Raw genomic sequence first — 15953 nt, 5'->3', positions numbered from 1 at the left:
TCCTGCTGCCAGAGTAGCATACGTACCTGGATAACCATTGCTATCCATATCAACTCCCCCTGATATGGACTGGCCAAACATACGCAGCTTTGGGTTTATTGTTTGCCCAGACAGCTTCTGTAGCGGAAATAACACAAGTGAAATCAGTCAGTAACACACAGAATCCTCTAAAAAACCCCGCCAAACAAAAGAAAATCTTCAAGCAGCATGATTTTCATGGTCATTCGGGCTCTTCTCCATGGGCTGGAAGTGCTGCACACCTGCAGTCTCACACTTCACTGATGCAGCCCTGAACAGGAAGGCTGTCAACTGCAGGAAGTCCTTCTGCTCTGGGCTAGTAGGAGGCCAGCATTGACTTGGATTAAAAAACACACCTGCATAACAATCCTCATGCAGACCCAAGCAAAATAAAGAACACATCAAACAGATTTCTGCAGAGGGAGAAAATTTACCTGCACTCAAGAGATTAATTTTTTGGTTTTTTGGTTTTTTTTGCATTACCTTAGTTTCTCTGAATAGAAGTTTCAAGAAGCATCTTAACAAAATTAACGATTAATTGAAACAGAAAATTCCACACAACCATTTCTTTTCACGAAGGTTGCCAGCACACTCAAAGCCAAAATTATTAATTTTCATCCCACTTGCAAATTCCAGTTGCCATCAGATATTATGGAGTATTTTCTGTCAGTTTGGAAGTTGTATCTCATTTCTGCCTCCCCAAGTTCTAACATAGTTTTGTTTTCTAATTACTAACACAAAAACTTTCTCTAAATTCTTTGCACTATAAATGCCTTTGTCTGAAGCAAATTAATATATCAAAATTTCCTTTTCTAAGAATGCAATCAGAACTCTCTCAGCTTTCATTCATTATGCTGGGCCAGCAATGCAAGACCTGAACTCAAATCAACTTCTGATTGCAGAAGTTACAGACAGAGGAAACCTGTCCCATGAAGTAATTTCGAAGCTGTTGGTGGTGCTTCACAGCTTGTGACATGCAACCAACTTTTCCCGGCCCTCCCATAAAAGAATGTAATATTGGACAAAAAGTCAGGTAGGAAATTTATGGAAAAAATATAAGTTGAAGGGAAGAAAGATATCCTGACAGTTAGTATAATGGGAAACCAGTGATCCTACTCATGGGTAGATAACATTGACAACTGGAATACCTACATTACACTTGCTTCGCATTTTTAGGGGTCCCAGTTAGGGTGGTTAAATCCCACCTGCAAACACTTCAGAAGACATCTGTGGCTCTTACAGCCTAGAAGGCAAAGGTATAATGCTTTTAACGACCATGAATGAAAACAGCAGGGCATAAAGCCAATTAAGCTGCTTCTGCTAATAGCCACTGAAGCTGCTGAAGGTACAAAGAACTACATGGATCAGCAATTTAAATGAAGACAACTGGGAAAGCGAAAGGTAGGACTGGGAGGGAAGAGCTAACAAAATGAAAAGGGTGAAGATATACACCCTGCAGGGTCCCCTCCCTCCACCTCTCACAGCTTATTTAAAAAAGGAAATCCACAGCATTGAGATGGATCAGCAATATAGTAATAAGATACAAAAAGTCTTTCACCTCTGGGTTCAAATTCAGGACAGGTAGGCAGAGAGCTGAAGCTGTTACACAGTTCTGGTTGCATGCAGGATGTGAACTGGTGGTCTGCCCAGTGCCCTGCAGCAGACACTGGGAAATCACTTGCACAGAGATACTGCCTGTAAGTGGTGCCCTCTTGGCTGCCTCAGGACATGGAACAACCACAGCAATGGTATCAAGGGTCAACAACTGTACCCTGCCACCCTCTCGAGCTGGGTGTTTTCCCACTGACCAAATGGAGACGCATGTGCTGTCTGATGGCCTTGTTCCAGTGGGGAGGGAGAGATCACAAACAGGATGTTTTGCTTCCCACCCTGATGATCTGTCCTCCTTAAAAAATGTAACATTTTCCCATGAATGACCAAAAAAAAACCCAATCCTTTTCAGCAAGAGCTTGAAAGCTCTAAGATTTTCAACAGCCAGAGAAGAACCTCCCAAACAGTGACTCTTGACAAAAAATGGGCAGAATCTACCACATGCCACACATTAAGAATACTTCTAAAATGTACTAAAGAGTCACTTCACTTCCTTTTTTTCTTAAAAGCAGTGCATGCCACATACATGGTAAAAGGAAGAAGGACTAAACTTTTATGGTCTGTTAAAAGAACCTCCAATACAACCACTAAACTCTTTAATTCTGCTTAAATTTATTTACTGTGAAGGATCCCACCCAGCAACAAAACAAAACAACTAGAACTTCAAACACACAGAGGGAGGGAAGATTCAGGCTCTCTGAACAAAGAAATGTGCTAGAGAGAGACTAGCGGACACATGTTGGGCGGCATGAGTATAAATTTATCATCTCTACTGCCTGGCTACAGCAGCTAAATTGTATTATGTCATCCCTGCACAAGATGGTATAGCATATCCCAGACAAGGTCTGACTTCATAATATGGGAGTCAGGGGAACGGCTCCCAAGAAAGGCCTTGTGATATACTGTCAGAATGCAAGAAGGTCAACAAGGTGGGTAAAGAGGCTTCTGTAAGGCACAAAAGAACTCTTAGTATCTCTTCCTTCTCACAAAGTCTGCTTCTACAGGAAGAAAGTGCAACCCCACAACTTCCCATGGGCTTCTCCATAATTTCTATGCTTAACCTCTCCAGGGTTTCCATTTCTCCTCTGCATCGGTACTATCTCTAAAAACTGACACTCAGTCCCTAAGACTTTGCTTCAAGAAGATACAGCTGACAGCTATAACAAAAGAGAGTGAAAAATACCTCCTGACTGACATAATTTTACCCTTCAGCATAGATAAAGACAAACTCTTTTTTTGAAGGGAGAAGCCACCTTCAAATCAAGACTGAGAAAAGGATGCTGAGTGATGACAAGGAACTTAGGAACTCCTAAGTATGGTTTATTTCTGCAGGCCTTGGGAAAGTGACTTCAGAAAGGTATCATAAATGGTAGTGTCACATACCATAGAGTACTGAGGTATAATACCATTGGAATCCCCATGGTAAATGTACACTGCTCCTACGTAGTTATCCTCCTTAGGTGCTCCAATGGCAACATCTGTAAAACAGTACAGATTATAAACATTTCACAGTCCATCCCACTAATCCAACTTTTTCCCAGTTTTAGAATGCAGCTATCCATAGCAAAACAGTTCCCCATGACAAAGATGATCAGCAGCTCATGTGAACCTACATAGAAGGAATTTGTTTGATTTAGTTAAGAGCTCATGTTAAGATAAACTTAAAAACCACAGAAACATATATGAATTTGTACATGCATGTGGCTATGTTTCACAGAATCAGATTAATTAGAAACATGTGCTGTTATGAAAATGTGTGTTTATTAACAGCAACCATACTCAAAAAGTTAATTTAGAAACCTTTCACGACAAAATCTCCAACCCATGGGAACATCAGCTTTGTGAACTAGGACAAGAGTGGCAAAATATTTACTGCAGCACTACATTAAGGCTGGTTGAAAATCCAAGGCTTCACAAAGAGGCTGGATATATTAAATGGATAGGCAAGAAGAGAAAAAGGCTGCTGAGGGTCCACTTTCAAAGTACATTTGATCCAATTAAACTGCAAACTCTTGTAGAAAGCATGATCCCACCTCCTGTTCTTCACTTCTAGTTGGATCTAGTGACTGTGTGGCTACTAAAATTAAGCTTTTCTCAACTGCTTCATACCCATGAACTGATTCAACTCCCTCTGCAGTCTCACCATCACAACTGACCTACAAGTAGCAGCAAGAACACACAAACGCATGTCCAAATAGAGAGGAACAGCATGTCCACCATTGGTGAGGGCAACTTGCAACAGGGCTGAGTTAGGCTTAATGGGATACTGTGCCCTGAGTGGCCTGAAAGAAATAAATCCAGGCATACACTGACTAAGTTGGCCTTTGTTTAGAAGTCCTTAATCTGCTCTGCCAGAAACCAGGGCAGAAAAGGTGCCAGCATCAAAACTTTGCACTCGCCTATTGCTATCACAGCATGGGCCTCATGCTGAGAGGCCTCAGAAAGGAGTACAGGGAGAACAAAGAAGAGGAGAGAAATTAATAGAGTACATTCTATCAGGAGCGAGAAGCTACTTCTTAATTACACTACATGATAAGAAATGAGACTATGTCAACAAAACCAGAAAGGCTTGAAAACATAAGGAAATGGGAAAGAAAAAAGAAGTCAGACAGGTTTCTGTTTTCTCTGGGCTGTGGGTATCTTAAGCCTTTTATAAACCACATAGGAAAAGAAGAAAATACAACAGCATGGAAAGCAAAGCAATTAATGAGATTGAGGTGTGACCTGCATAGACATGGACTAAACTGACATCAAGAACAGTCACCTACAAAAGGCTTTAGCACACAAATCCTACATAAGCACATTCATTTATCCTTAGTTTGAACCCAGGTGCTGGTCAGATCTGGAGGAGCAATGGATGCCACGCAGCACCGAGTCATGCAAGACTGACGGTGCTGCATGGCACAGCTTTGCTGGCACTGACAGAGAAATGGCCATGAAGGAAATTACACTGACCTGGGAAGCCATCGTCATCAATGTCACCAAGGGTGGCTATGGTCTCCCCAAAGTGTGCATTATAAGCGTTGTCACCATCCAGGATGAGCTGCTCTTCCAGCACTCCCTAGCAAGCAAGAAATAAAACAGGGTCAGGGAAACGGTGCAATTCCCGGGCGAGGTAAGCCTTCCCCATGCAAGATGCCCTTGTGCTGTGGGAAGTACCTGGGGCAGAGCTGCAGCCTGCCTCCCTCCTGCATTGTACTCAGGTTACCTGGGGTCTAGAAATCTAATTTATTTGGGTTTTAAACCTTCTGGGGTTTAGTTTTCAAGGGGACAGGGGAGAAAGGCAGAAAGAGTCCATGGCTGATATAACTAAAATGCTAAATTAACTAAACAGTAACTCAGAGATGTAACTAAATGCAGTCACAGGGATTGGTGAACCCATGAAAGTTTCCAGATGCCTAAAACATAACAGCCCAGAGCTTGCTACTGGAAGATTACATCTGAGGAGTGAAATCCTCAGTCCAGACTTATTCAGCTAAACTCAGTGAGCTAAACTCAGTGAGTTCTTTGCTTCCCTTAAGCAAAGAACATTTGACAGTTGAATTTGAAAACATTTTGAGTATGGGACAAAAGGATTAAAGCAAAGTCCTCAAAAGGCCTTCTGAAATTAAGAATAAGGAAAGAGATTTAATGAAATAAAGAGACAGAGAAAAGTTCAGAATTAAGTAGTTTTGTACTCCTATGCCATGAGAAGCCTTATATGGCTCTGGTATTTCTTGCCCACCCACCTTCTGGTCAGATACATAAGCTTTAGCTTCTTGAGTCTTCTCTCAAGGGGAAAGGAATATTTCCACAAGAAAACAAAATTTAGTTACATAATCCAAGTCTGTACCCACCTCAAGGTTGTTTTGTTTTGGTTTTGCTTCCTTTGTGAATAAGAATAAACTACCCTCTGGAACATGTAATAAAATCTTTTACTTGGCTATGGGGAGTTGCTGACTTCAAGAAAATCCCACATAATGAAAATAAAACACAACAGAGAGGAGACAGGCAGGCCTGTATGTGCAACTAAATTCTTTGCAGTCCTCACAGGAAAGGGCAAAATATTTTAAAAGTAACATCACCGTGCATGCTTGTTTTACAATGCAGTTTTTTCTGATCCTCTGCAACAACCTGTTAAGTAATGGTGATTGCAGAATTAAAAAAGTTTCAAATGTCCAAAACCCAAAATAAAATCCACAATCCTGCAAACCATTGCTCATGCAAGTAATTCTTGGTGCAGGAGTATAAGAAACTCATACTAGCTTCTTGACTATTCTATAGAAGATAAAAATTAATTCGTGTATGCTCTCACTGTGAGCAGGAAATGTTGGCTATTATCTTTTTGGCATTCTGGACCCAATCCTGAGGACCCAGCAGCAACACTGCAACATAAAAGGTGGAACCTCCCATGGATAAAACTGAAAAAGTAAAGCTTGTTTAAAGGAGTGATAATAGAAAATAAAATTACACCAAAAGCATCTGTAAAGTCTCCTAAACGCTTGGACTTCTGGTGAATTTTAAGTCTAGCATAAACAAACTTAAAGTTCACAAAACGCTGATGAAGCCAAACAATTTAATTTTAGTCCATAACAACTTCTCCTTTGAGACAGCAGCTTTGGGACCTGAATATTAAGTATTTAATAGTATATTAAAAACCATTGTTTTCCTCTACATACAACTTATCAATGGTCTTGGTTTCCCAATGCAAGAAAGTTCAGACTTTTCCAAGATTGTTGATAGGTCAGGTGAAATCCACTGGTACCAGCTGGTAAGAACTTCCCCTGAAGTTTAAATATGGGCCATAATACACAAGTAAAATGAATTCAATCTCTGGTTTCTCTTCCTCGATCTCCAGACACTTGTGTCTAAATTGTGTTCTAGGTCTTAGTGACAACCTAAAACACAAAGGAAACTCAGTCAAAGCTACTGACTCTGAATTGGTTTGGGCAGCAATTTCACAAAAAGTCACAAATGTCACCAAGTTTCAACATAAAACCAGACACTTTCTCAGACCTCCTTGAAAGATTCACAGATCTGTGATGAATGTGGGCCAGTGTCTGGGAAACCATACCAGATGAGTCTTCCTGCGACTTCATACTCTGCCAGAGACATTCAGAGCCCCATTTATTTGAGACATCGAGTTTCACTGTGCAGTGCTGGAACAATACAAGCGTTACCTTGCCCGAGATCCATGCCCTCATCCCTTACCAAGTCATCTCCTGTACATACTCACGTTTCCTCTGTTGATATAGACTGTGACTTGACCCTCATCTCTGATCTCAGAAAACATAGGTGCTCCAACCAGCAGGTCTGACAACCCATCAGAATTCAGATCAACTGCACATAAGGAGGAGCCAAAGTAAGAGCCCATCTGTAACCAAGTTGAGTCACAACAAAGCATTCAGTATCTGCCCACACTCAGGAGGAAATCATATAGGCGTGGCTTTTGTTTGTTTTGGTTATTCTTTTAATTTCACATGATGACTTGCTGCTTTATCACTCACAAGCACTCCTACAGAGAAAGCTTTGGGAATAATTCTGGCAGGAATTAGAACACTTTACTATAACAGTGCATCCTGGATGTTCTACAAACAGAAGTTATAACCTGGGTCATGCTTAAGTGAGACACTTAAAGAGCTTTCTCAGACTAGCTTTCTCTTGTCAAATGCTTAAAACTAGGAAGGGGTGAAATGAGTTTCCCAAACCAGACACAGACAGTGATTATTCACGCCCAGTGCCACAGATGTTCTGTGAATATCTTAAAGAAATAACAAAAGGAAACAAGAAAAGTAGGCAAGAGGCAGGGTATCCATGAAAACAGGTATCTAAAATTGACTCTTGATTGTGGACTATCTTTCCTTGTTCTAGTTGTATGTATTTGTATCAGTCACCATCAAAGAATACTAGTTGTGGGCCTTGATCATAACCTTTCCTCTCATGTACAGGCAGGTGAGTTGATACAGAAACAAGACTTTCAATAAAAGCTTTTCAGCTGATACACAACAAACCTAAGCCACTTTTAATCTCCACTTATTATTGCTTGATAAACTAAAGTGCTTAAAATTAGGAAATAAATTAATTTCATTCCATGTTTTTTTTATATGGGTGAACATTTATTGCTAACCTTCTCCTAACCAGCATCCACATTACAAATTTCAAAAAACATTAAACGCAAGAAGGAAATCAAAAGCAAGAATGATATTTCACCCTTGTTTCATCCACTCCTGCCCAAGTAACACAAGGCATACTCTTTGAAACCAACTACAAACCATAGCCTCAAAATTAAAAGCAGCTTCCACAGGAAAATGGGAAAGATACCACTTCTTACTTGAAATTGAGAGCTATTTATCAAGCAGGAAACACTGAGGTTAAAGAAATCATTATTTAGGTTCAAAAAAACGAACCACATTTCTTGAATGCTTTTACATTCCTCACTGCAGATCTCTGACCTACTGCCTTCCATACCTCTAAGTTTACATGCATGAGCCACAGCTATTGGGTATGCCAGAAGATGGGCAGCAGCAACTCTATTCTATGCAGTCCGTAAGATTTAAAAGTTGCTAAATATATCAGGCGGGGGTGAGTGAAGGACAGCCTTTCGGTTTGTTAATTCAGATTTTTGTGCTTGTGTGGGTCTAAGGTCAGACCTCAAACATCATTTGAATCCAGTTATTTTGTAGCAGAGGTTCCCTTGGGGATTTGTATTTGTTTATTTTTTTAATCCACTAAGGTTTTTAAAGAAATTTCTCATGGGTAAAGAACAAAAGTTATGAAAAACATTTCACTATGAATTCAGGCAGTTTTCAGTGAAAGGATATTATTTACTTAACTGCAACATGGTATGTCTGCAGCATGGGTGAGTTCACAGTGCTGTAAGAACCTGAAGTTTGCATATTTAACATTTGTAACAAGGTCTTGCATTTTCTTTTTTCCTGTCTCCATTAGATTTCCTAGTTTAGCCTCTATCAATAAAAAAGGAAGAAAAAAACTGGCTCGCTTTTAACGTATGTCTAACAAGATCGTCAGAATAATGAATTTCACACCACTGGGAAGGATGTAGCATTTTGTGACAGCCCATTTACAGGCAGTGCTCATTGCTGAGCAGGCCAACCCCAAAAAACAAACAAACAAACAACAAAAAAGGTGATTCAGCACAGCCTTCTCTTTAAAATAAAATTCTCATTTGGATTTTAGAGAATTTGTAGAAGAAGATGCTAATGGGGATGAAGGAGATGACAGCCTAGAAGTACTTGAAGGATGTAAATACTTGATTAGTTAAGTTATATATAAGAGTAAAGCAATTAAATTGAAAAGGGAAAGTTTTTGGCTGAAACCTCAAAACTTCCTGATAGCTCTATTTACTAGGCTGAGGAATAGCCAGAAGTACATCCTTAGGAACATTTAAAACTCAACAGGGAAAGAAATGAACAGGATGCAACCAAACACACCAGATGCCCTAGAAGAACTGGGAGGTCTTTTCCTTTCAAGACGTCTGTAATTCTGCTAGTGTGGTAAAGTAAAATTTTGGAGAAGCCCTAAAATACAAGTAACACCACCCACCTACACATCCTTGCGGTTTTCCCCTATTCCAGGCAAGTTTTTAAAGACTGCAACTGTGTCTTGCTGGGAAAAAATAACAAAATATGATAACACTCCCAACTTTGGGTATTTCTAAGGGTGGTAGGTCTTCCTAGAGCCAGAAGCCACCAGTAATCTTTTTCTTCTGTACTTCCCCTCCTTCCATAAGAACACAGACAACCCCAGATAAGGGGTATCATTTCCTCACTGAGTTACTCCCAAATAAGACAGTTTTTGTTGTTACCTATAGCTAGACATACTGTCCACTTTGTTTCCCCTACAACACAGCACCAGCAAGCCCCCAGATGAAGAACACAAGCTGTTCCCCATTCAAATACAACACCACACTGGGGGAGCTGGATCTCACTAGCATGCACTAAATTTCATGGGAGAGGGAGGGTAGTTCAGCTTTAAGACAGCAGTCCTGAGAGCAGAATGCAGGACTGATTCCTGATTCATGGTGGAGACAGTGGAGCCGCTCCTCCACAAAATACCATAACTGTCGTATCCCTTCTGTCACAGCAGGACACAGAAAAAGAGGTTGGGGTTTTGTGTATTAAACTAAACTCCAAGTTACCAGCATCTCTCAAAAACTACTAATCTACTAAGAGGAAATCTCTGCATCTCTGCTCACCTGGAGCCCCATGTCCCACGTCTCAGAGTTAAATAAGACTAAAGAGAATCGCTATTACACTTTCAAGTAAGACCTTCTAATTCAGTCATGGGCATTGAGCAGACACTGCAGTCCTGACTACTACTGAAGAAAGGGCATACAGCTGACTTGTACAATAGCTTCAGCTGTTCTGGGAGGATAAGAAGAAATAGGATTTGCTTGACAACTTTTGAAGGACTGAAATGAAAATGATGCTCTGCGATGACTCTGCTGTTATTTCCCCCCCTCTACCTCGTAACAGAAAATACACATATATAAATGCTCACCTTTTTTCCTGAAGCCTGAAAAATCTTTATTAGAGAGCCTGATCGTCTGTCTGTTCTAAAAATATAAACCTGAAAGGTGAAAAAAGAAAAATGTTAACCAATACTAATTATGAAGTACATAATGGTACAGCACTGGTGTTTTCTAAATAATATCTAAATTATGATCATGGTCATGGCTATTGCCAAGATCCAACTTCACAACCACTTTATTTTTTAGTCTTCTTTTAAAAGATGAAACAGAGTTCCCCATTGTGCTCATGAATCACAAGCTTCTTCTCATAACAAATGCTTGAATATTATCTTGTTGCCTACTTTTTTTCATATGCATGTGTGTATGTGCACATGTGTGCATTTAAAAGCACCTAGCAAAGCAACTTTCTAACTCTCAAACAAGTGGCATCTGCATACTGTCTGGAAATGAGCAGGGTAAAAAACTGAGAAGGTATAACCCTGTTCCCATTCCCTTATCTAGCATTCCCTTCTCAAGGCCATGTGCCTGCATTACTGCACTGCAAACTTTGCGAGGCTTTAGCAAAGGTCAGAGAAGAAATCCCAATCAGACTACCCAAGGCACTTCCACTGCTTGTATCTGAAACAACCTGTAAATTAGAAAACTGTTCAAACATAGCCTACTCATTCCTCGTTTGCACAGGAGAAACTGTTTAATCAGGAACCCTTGGGGATGAAAGTGTTAATACAAGCTCAAGAACAGATCTTGTACCAAAATTTAGGATGTAAAATGCATGGCTTGTAGAAGGGGATTCTCTTCATCATAAAGGTTGGCTAAATCAGCATTTGAGATTCCTTCAGCATTTGACAGGCTCTCTCCGAGTAGGTGCTCACAGAGTTTGCAGGACAGAGGATCCCTTACTTCCAAGGTTACATGGTGGAGCCAAGCACTTGACCTTGTTGAACATGTGGTGAGTTACTAATAGGTGGTGAGACAGTTCAAAGCTGTTTCCAGCAAAGAACACAGCACAGATTTACTGGACAATCACTCTCTATATAAGCAACTCCTAGCATTTGCAGTGGCAAGTTTAGCGGTGACAGCACATTGCCAACTGTCACAGCTCCAAGCCCAGTCTTAATAATGATACTTTTGGTAACTTCAGAGAAATGACAAAGTCTCATTAAGAATCCTGGCTCTACTTTCAGTGAAAAAGTGTAACAATGCTAATCACTTTCTATCAAGGAAGTGGAAAGGATTAGCTTTTTAGAGGGTGTGGAAAGCACAACAGGACTGCTCATTGTAATGTTCTGTACTCAGCACTGCTTACCGTCACTTTGCCATTTGTTCCTGCTACCTGCATCCCATGCTGAGGGAGAATAATGTGAACTTTTGCAACTAGAGCAGTAGTCTGTAAACTGCAAGGCCAGTTGCTTTTTCATGGATCTCATGTTAGCAGCTGGGGTTTTTTTCGTCTCTCCTAATACAGAAATTAAATTTGTTCCACAGAGAAAACAGGTTGGAAGAAGGTGCATTGCAGCAGCCATAACAGAACTCCTGGGATAAGGAAACTATGTCTTTCTCATGCATGTCCTCTCAGTAACAACTGCAATGCTGCTATATCCTGTATGTCCTAGTCACGCCAGATCAGGTATAAATACCAAGTTCATCCTCTAATTTTATCCCATTTTCCCCACTCGCACTGCTACCCCCAGGACATGGTTACCATGAAAAACAATCTGCCTAAATAGAATATTGTTTCTGGTATTGAAGATGGTACTGAAGACCTCTCGCTCCTTGTTATGATTCAGGTACAACTCATGTGACTACAGAGCAGGAGAGCCAGAGGGAGGAAGATGGAAGGGGGCTGCAGGACATCTCTGCTCAAGCAAATGGTGGTAGCAGGTCCTGAAAGGATTGGATTTTGAACAAAGAGGGGAAAAAAGCAGATCCTTTACATCCCTTCCCTCCCTCTCCTCACTCCCACTTTTCTACCTGCAGTTTAGAAGAGTTTAAGGGGTCACAGTGCTCACTCTCACCCAGTTTCCCCAATAGCAGCTCAGCATAGGAACACCAGGCATGCCTAACTCACCAGCCACTTCCAACTAGCCTTACACTTGCTTTCATCTTTGGGACATTGAACATATATATGCCTACAGGAAAACCTTTTTTGTTTCTTTCCTTCTTAAGAGACTATCTCCAAGATTTCTAAGTACAGCTGGCAAAAACCTAGATTCTAATCCACGAAACCTCAGTGTATTACGAAGTTTTAAAAATGACATCAACTAAGTACCTAATAAGTACCTTTTCATGCTATTAGATGTTACCTTGAAGTAAATACTGAAACAGTCAAATGTATGAAGAAAACAAGCAGAAGACAAACTCTCTTTTCAAAGTTTTTTCATTTCTAGGAAAGCTTCAAGTCATACCTAAATGTCACAAATCCTAAACAAACGCAGTATGAAAGAAACATTGTCTGTGTCTCACTAAAATGGGTATTGTAAGGATTGGATGGGAAAGAGAGGAGAGAGGGGTGAGGGATTTGAGGCACCAGGAGGGACAGGTAAAGAAAATTTCAGGACTCCATCAAACTACCTCACCTCTCCCCTGCTCAGTGCTGCAAAATTACTATGTAGAAAAAAAACTCTCGGCTTCTCATACATATTGAAACTGCATCAGTATTACGTTTTTTGCCCTGTTGAATCTGACCACATTATTGTTTGATAAAGAGACACACCTTTCCAATGCCTCCATCCTGGGGAGCTCCTCCTACAATGTCAGTGGTAGTTGGCTGAGAGAAATGACCTGCTGTCACTGCATATCCTGAGTGGGAGAGGAAATAAAAAATTAATAAATAACCATGAAAGGAAAGAGCCAGAGAAACAGGTCAGTCAGCTGGATCATGCTTATCGGGCTGCACATAGTGTTCAACAACTATTCTGCTCAGGATGCACCAATACTTTGCTCAAAAGCTCATGGGGATGGGAAGAGACAGTACACCCTCCAGTGCTCTTGCAAAAGCTGAGAAGAAAGCTGTGTGTGAAGATGAGCAAAGGACATGTGGAGCTGGTAGTGGGATCAGTTTGCCAACAGCGAGTCAATAGAGGGAAGCAGTAAAACAGGAACAAGCACACCCAGAGAAAGGAGACCACATCACCGCAGGGAAAATATCATGTCAAAGAGCAACAGTCCCACAAGGACCAGAGAGAATTGACCTCCTTTGCCTAAAATCACTGTCCAGGAAGGCTTGGAAAATTATGTTCCTTTTTGATAGGGGGAAGAGCAGAGGACAGGAGGCAAAGAGGCCAGTGAAGTTAATGGCTTTAAAAGATTTTTGTCTAGGCAAGAAGAAAAATGGGAGATCAAAGAAAAAAGAATGTATTTGAAAGAAGATCAAAGATTCAGCTTCATTTGATATATTAAAAAAATATATAATAACATAATATATAAAGATGAGTAGAGCAGTTTTCCTTCTAAGGCTCTCTTGTATTTGCCTTGCTCTTCTGCCATAAATTGTGACGCTCTTGTGGTAAAATTTATGGCAAAATCAGTGGCAAAATCTATTTATGTCTGCAAATAGGTAAACAGACATCCTTCATTAGTAGTACCTTCCAAGTGGTATTTTTTCAAAGACTAAAGGTTAAGGGGAAAATGGAAGGTCAGTGCCAGACTTTAGTCAAACAGTATCAAACTGTTTGTAAACAGTATCACTGTTTGAAATGCCTTCTAAGTCTCAACAGTCTTAGGCACTGCAGATTAGGCAGAAATCTTTAAATTAAGTATTTTAGGGACATTATCTGGTTTCAGAGCAAGTAAAACCAATTGAGTTAATGATGTACCTATAGCCAAACCTTTCACAACTTCGTTTTGTTGACAATGACACATTTAGTGTTATTTTTGTTGAAATAAATTTGTATCTGGAATACACATTCTGTAATTAGTCCATTTTAAAGGCATGTGTAAGCAAACAGGCAGTTTATCTAATGACACATAATTTACCTGTCACAGGGCAAAGGTGGAAAGGTTAAGAAGCCCACTACAATCCAACATGCTGTTGAGTTCAAAAGCCTTTTCTATATCAGTCAAAAAGCTACAGCAAAGCTGGGTTTTTTTTAAAACAAGGAAAGAAAAATGTAATATTCCATAGGTTTCTTTGCTTATATTTCTTTCCAGACAAGTAACACTTTGTCATAGTTTGAAATTGGCCCCCCCTTGAGAGCTGGGGGCTCAGAGGTGATTGGGTGCCAGGACAGTGTTCCCTGGAGAGCCAATCACCCTCCACGTTGTTCGCTTCTGCTGAAAAATCATATATACACAGCCACCTGAAGCTGCTGGTAGTGTTTTTTCTGTTGGTGTCTGCTGCGTGTAGGTGGAGAAGGCCAGGGGGTGGCTGGGCTCCTTCTTTCCCCCTCCAGGGGGGAAGGGGAGCCCTGTGGTCCCCCCAACTCTGCCTAGGCCAGAGTTAGAGGCAGCATTTGGAGTGTGTGCTGTGAAGGAAGAGATTCACAGCACCTGAGGTTAAGAGGGAGGAGGCCAGGCCCTCTTCACCCCCCCTGCAGCTGCGGGATGCTTGGGACAGTGTATAACTGGACAGAGCTGCCTGTGGCCAAGGCTAGGGGGCTTTTTCCCCCCCACCACTGCATTGAGGCTGCTGGGGGGTGGATTTTAAGGCTCAGCATTGAAGCAGAGCCAAGTGGACGGGCTGCTGACGAAACAGCTCAGAGCCAGGGAAAGGAATCCCAGGCGAAATTGGAGACGGACCGAAGAGAGAGGCCCGGAGGATGTCTCTGCCATGATTTAAACGCAGGACAGCCGAAAACCCAGAGGAGGAATCAACATTCCAGGACCCGTACATTGATAAGCTACACTACAGCAGCCTACGAATCGAGGTAGGAGACTGAGAAAGACAGATCACACAGCAGACTGAGGAGAAAGGACTCAAAGCTACTTTCTTGGACTTGATGAGGAGAAAAACTGCAACAAACAGCTGAAGGTTGGCTAAGGAGTGTTCAGGGGCCCAGAACACTCCCACAAGAGAAAGACTGCATTACCCAGCAGCCTTGAAAGGCTCTTCCCGGACTAAAGTTAAAAGGAGGGGCTTAAAGGACTGATAGAAGTGTAATACTATATATATGTATAGTTGCCTTTAGTTTGTATAGTATTTATTTGTGTAAATAAATGTATATACTTCCCCTTCCCCCTATAGAAGCCTCTGACCTGAAAGTTTCTCTCTGGTGTTGGGATAAATTGTGGGAAGGGGTGGGGGGAAGCCTGGAAATTGGATTCTGGATTTCTAATGTGGCTCAAACTGCCACGCACTTTAATTCAGATGTTCTTCCTTTCACACTTTTCATAAAAATACTCTACATCACCATTAAAAAATCAGTATCAACTTTATAGCATCAAAGCCTTGAAATACGTTGTTGGACTATCTTCTTCTCATAGTGAGCACCTAAGAGCTGCTTACCAAGGTATGTGTACCGCCTGGCTATCACGGTATCATCATTCAGCTTGTAATATGTGTTGTCAGTGAGATTCAGTACTTTGACAGTTCCTGTCCAATAATACGATCCTGGTGCCCCCATGATGACCAGCTCCTAAAACAAGAAAAATGGAAGTGTGTGGGGGAAAGGATGGGAGGAAAAAATAACAACCAAAACTGGACAGAAATTCATGCTTTGCACATTAATGGAGAAGGGACAGGATATTTACTTAAAACACTAATTAGAAGTCCATCTATAAAAATCTTCATTCTGTGTACAGATTCCTTCTTCCCAAAAATGGAGGTCACTGCATACACCCTAGAGACACATTGCCCTTTTATGGTCCACTTCTGCTCAGCTGTTCTGCTGCAACAGAAGACCCTCCTCAGTTTTAC

The 15953-nt window shown here is 41.1% G+C and overlaps 1 protein-coding gene across 3 annotated transcripts in view; it reads right to left on the bottom strand.

Annotated features, from left to right (window-relative positions):
• ITGA9 (integrin subunit alpha 9) overlaps nucleotides 1–15953 on the bottom strand; it is a 223113-nt gene that overhangs the window by 184510 nt on the left and 22650 nt on the right. For 2 of the 3 annotated variants that reach the window (XM_051798702.1, XM_051798703.1), the window contains exons 6-12: nucleotides 15543–15672; nucleotides 12813–12898; nucleotides 10129–10197; nucleotides 6845–6982; nucleotides 4585–4690; nucleotides 3013–3107; nucleotides 27–117 (exon numbers count right to left, since the gene is read on the bottom strand). In XM_051798702.1, the coding sequence (XP_051654662.1) occupies nucleotides 27–117; nucleotides 3013–3107; nucleotides 4585–4690; nucleotides 6845–6982; nucleotides 10129–10197; nucleotides 12813–12898; nucleotides 15543–15672 (715 nt within the window). The remainder of the gene's footprint in view (nucleotides 1–26; nucleotides 118–3012; nucleotides 3108–4584; nucleotides 4691–6844; nucleotides 6983–10128; nucleotides 10198–12812; nucleotides 12899–15542; nucleotides 15673–15953) is intronic. The other variant, XM_051798704.1, reaches the window with a different exon arrangement.

This window comes from Manacus candei, unplaced genomic scaffold, assembly GCF_025592945.1.
Source record: "Manacus candei isolate 608988 ecotype Guabito, Panama unplaced genomic scaffold, ASM2559294v1 h1tg000049l, whole genome shotgun sequence".
Lineage (NCBI taxonomy): Eukaryota > Metazoa > Chordata > Aves > Passeriformes > Pipridae > Manacus > Manacus candei.
This window is presented reverse-complemented; position numbering and strand designations above follow the sequence as displayed.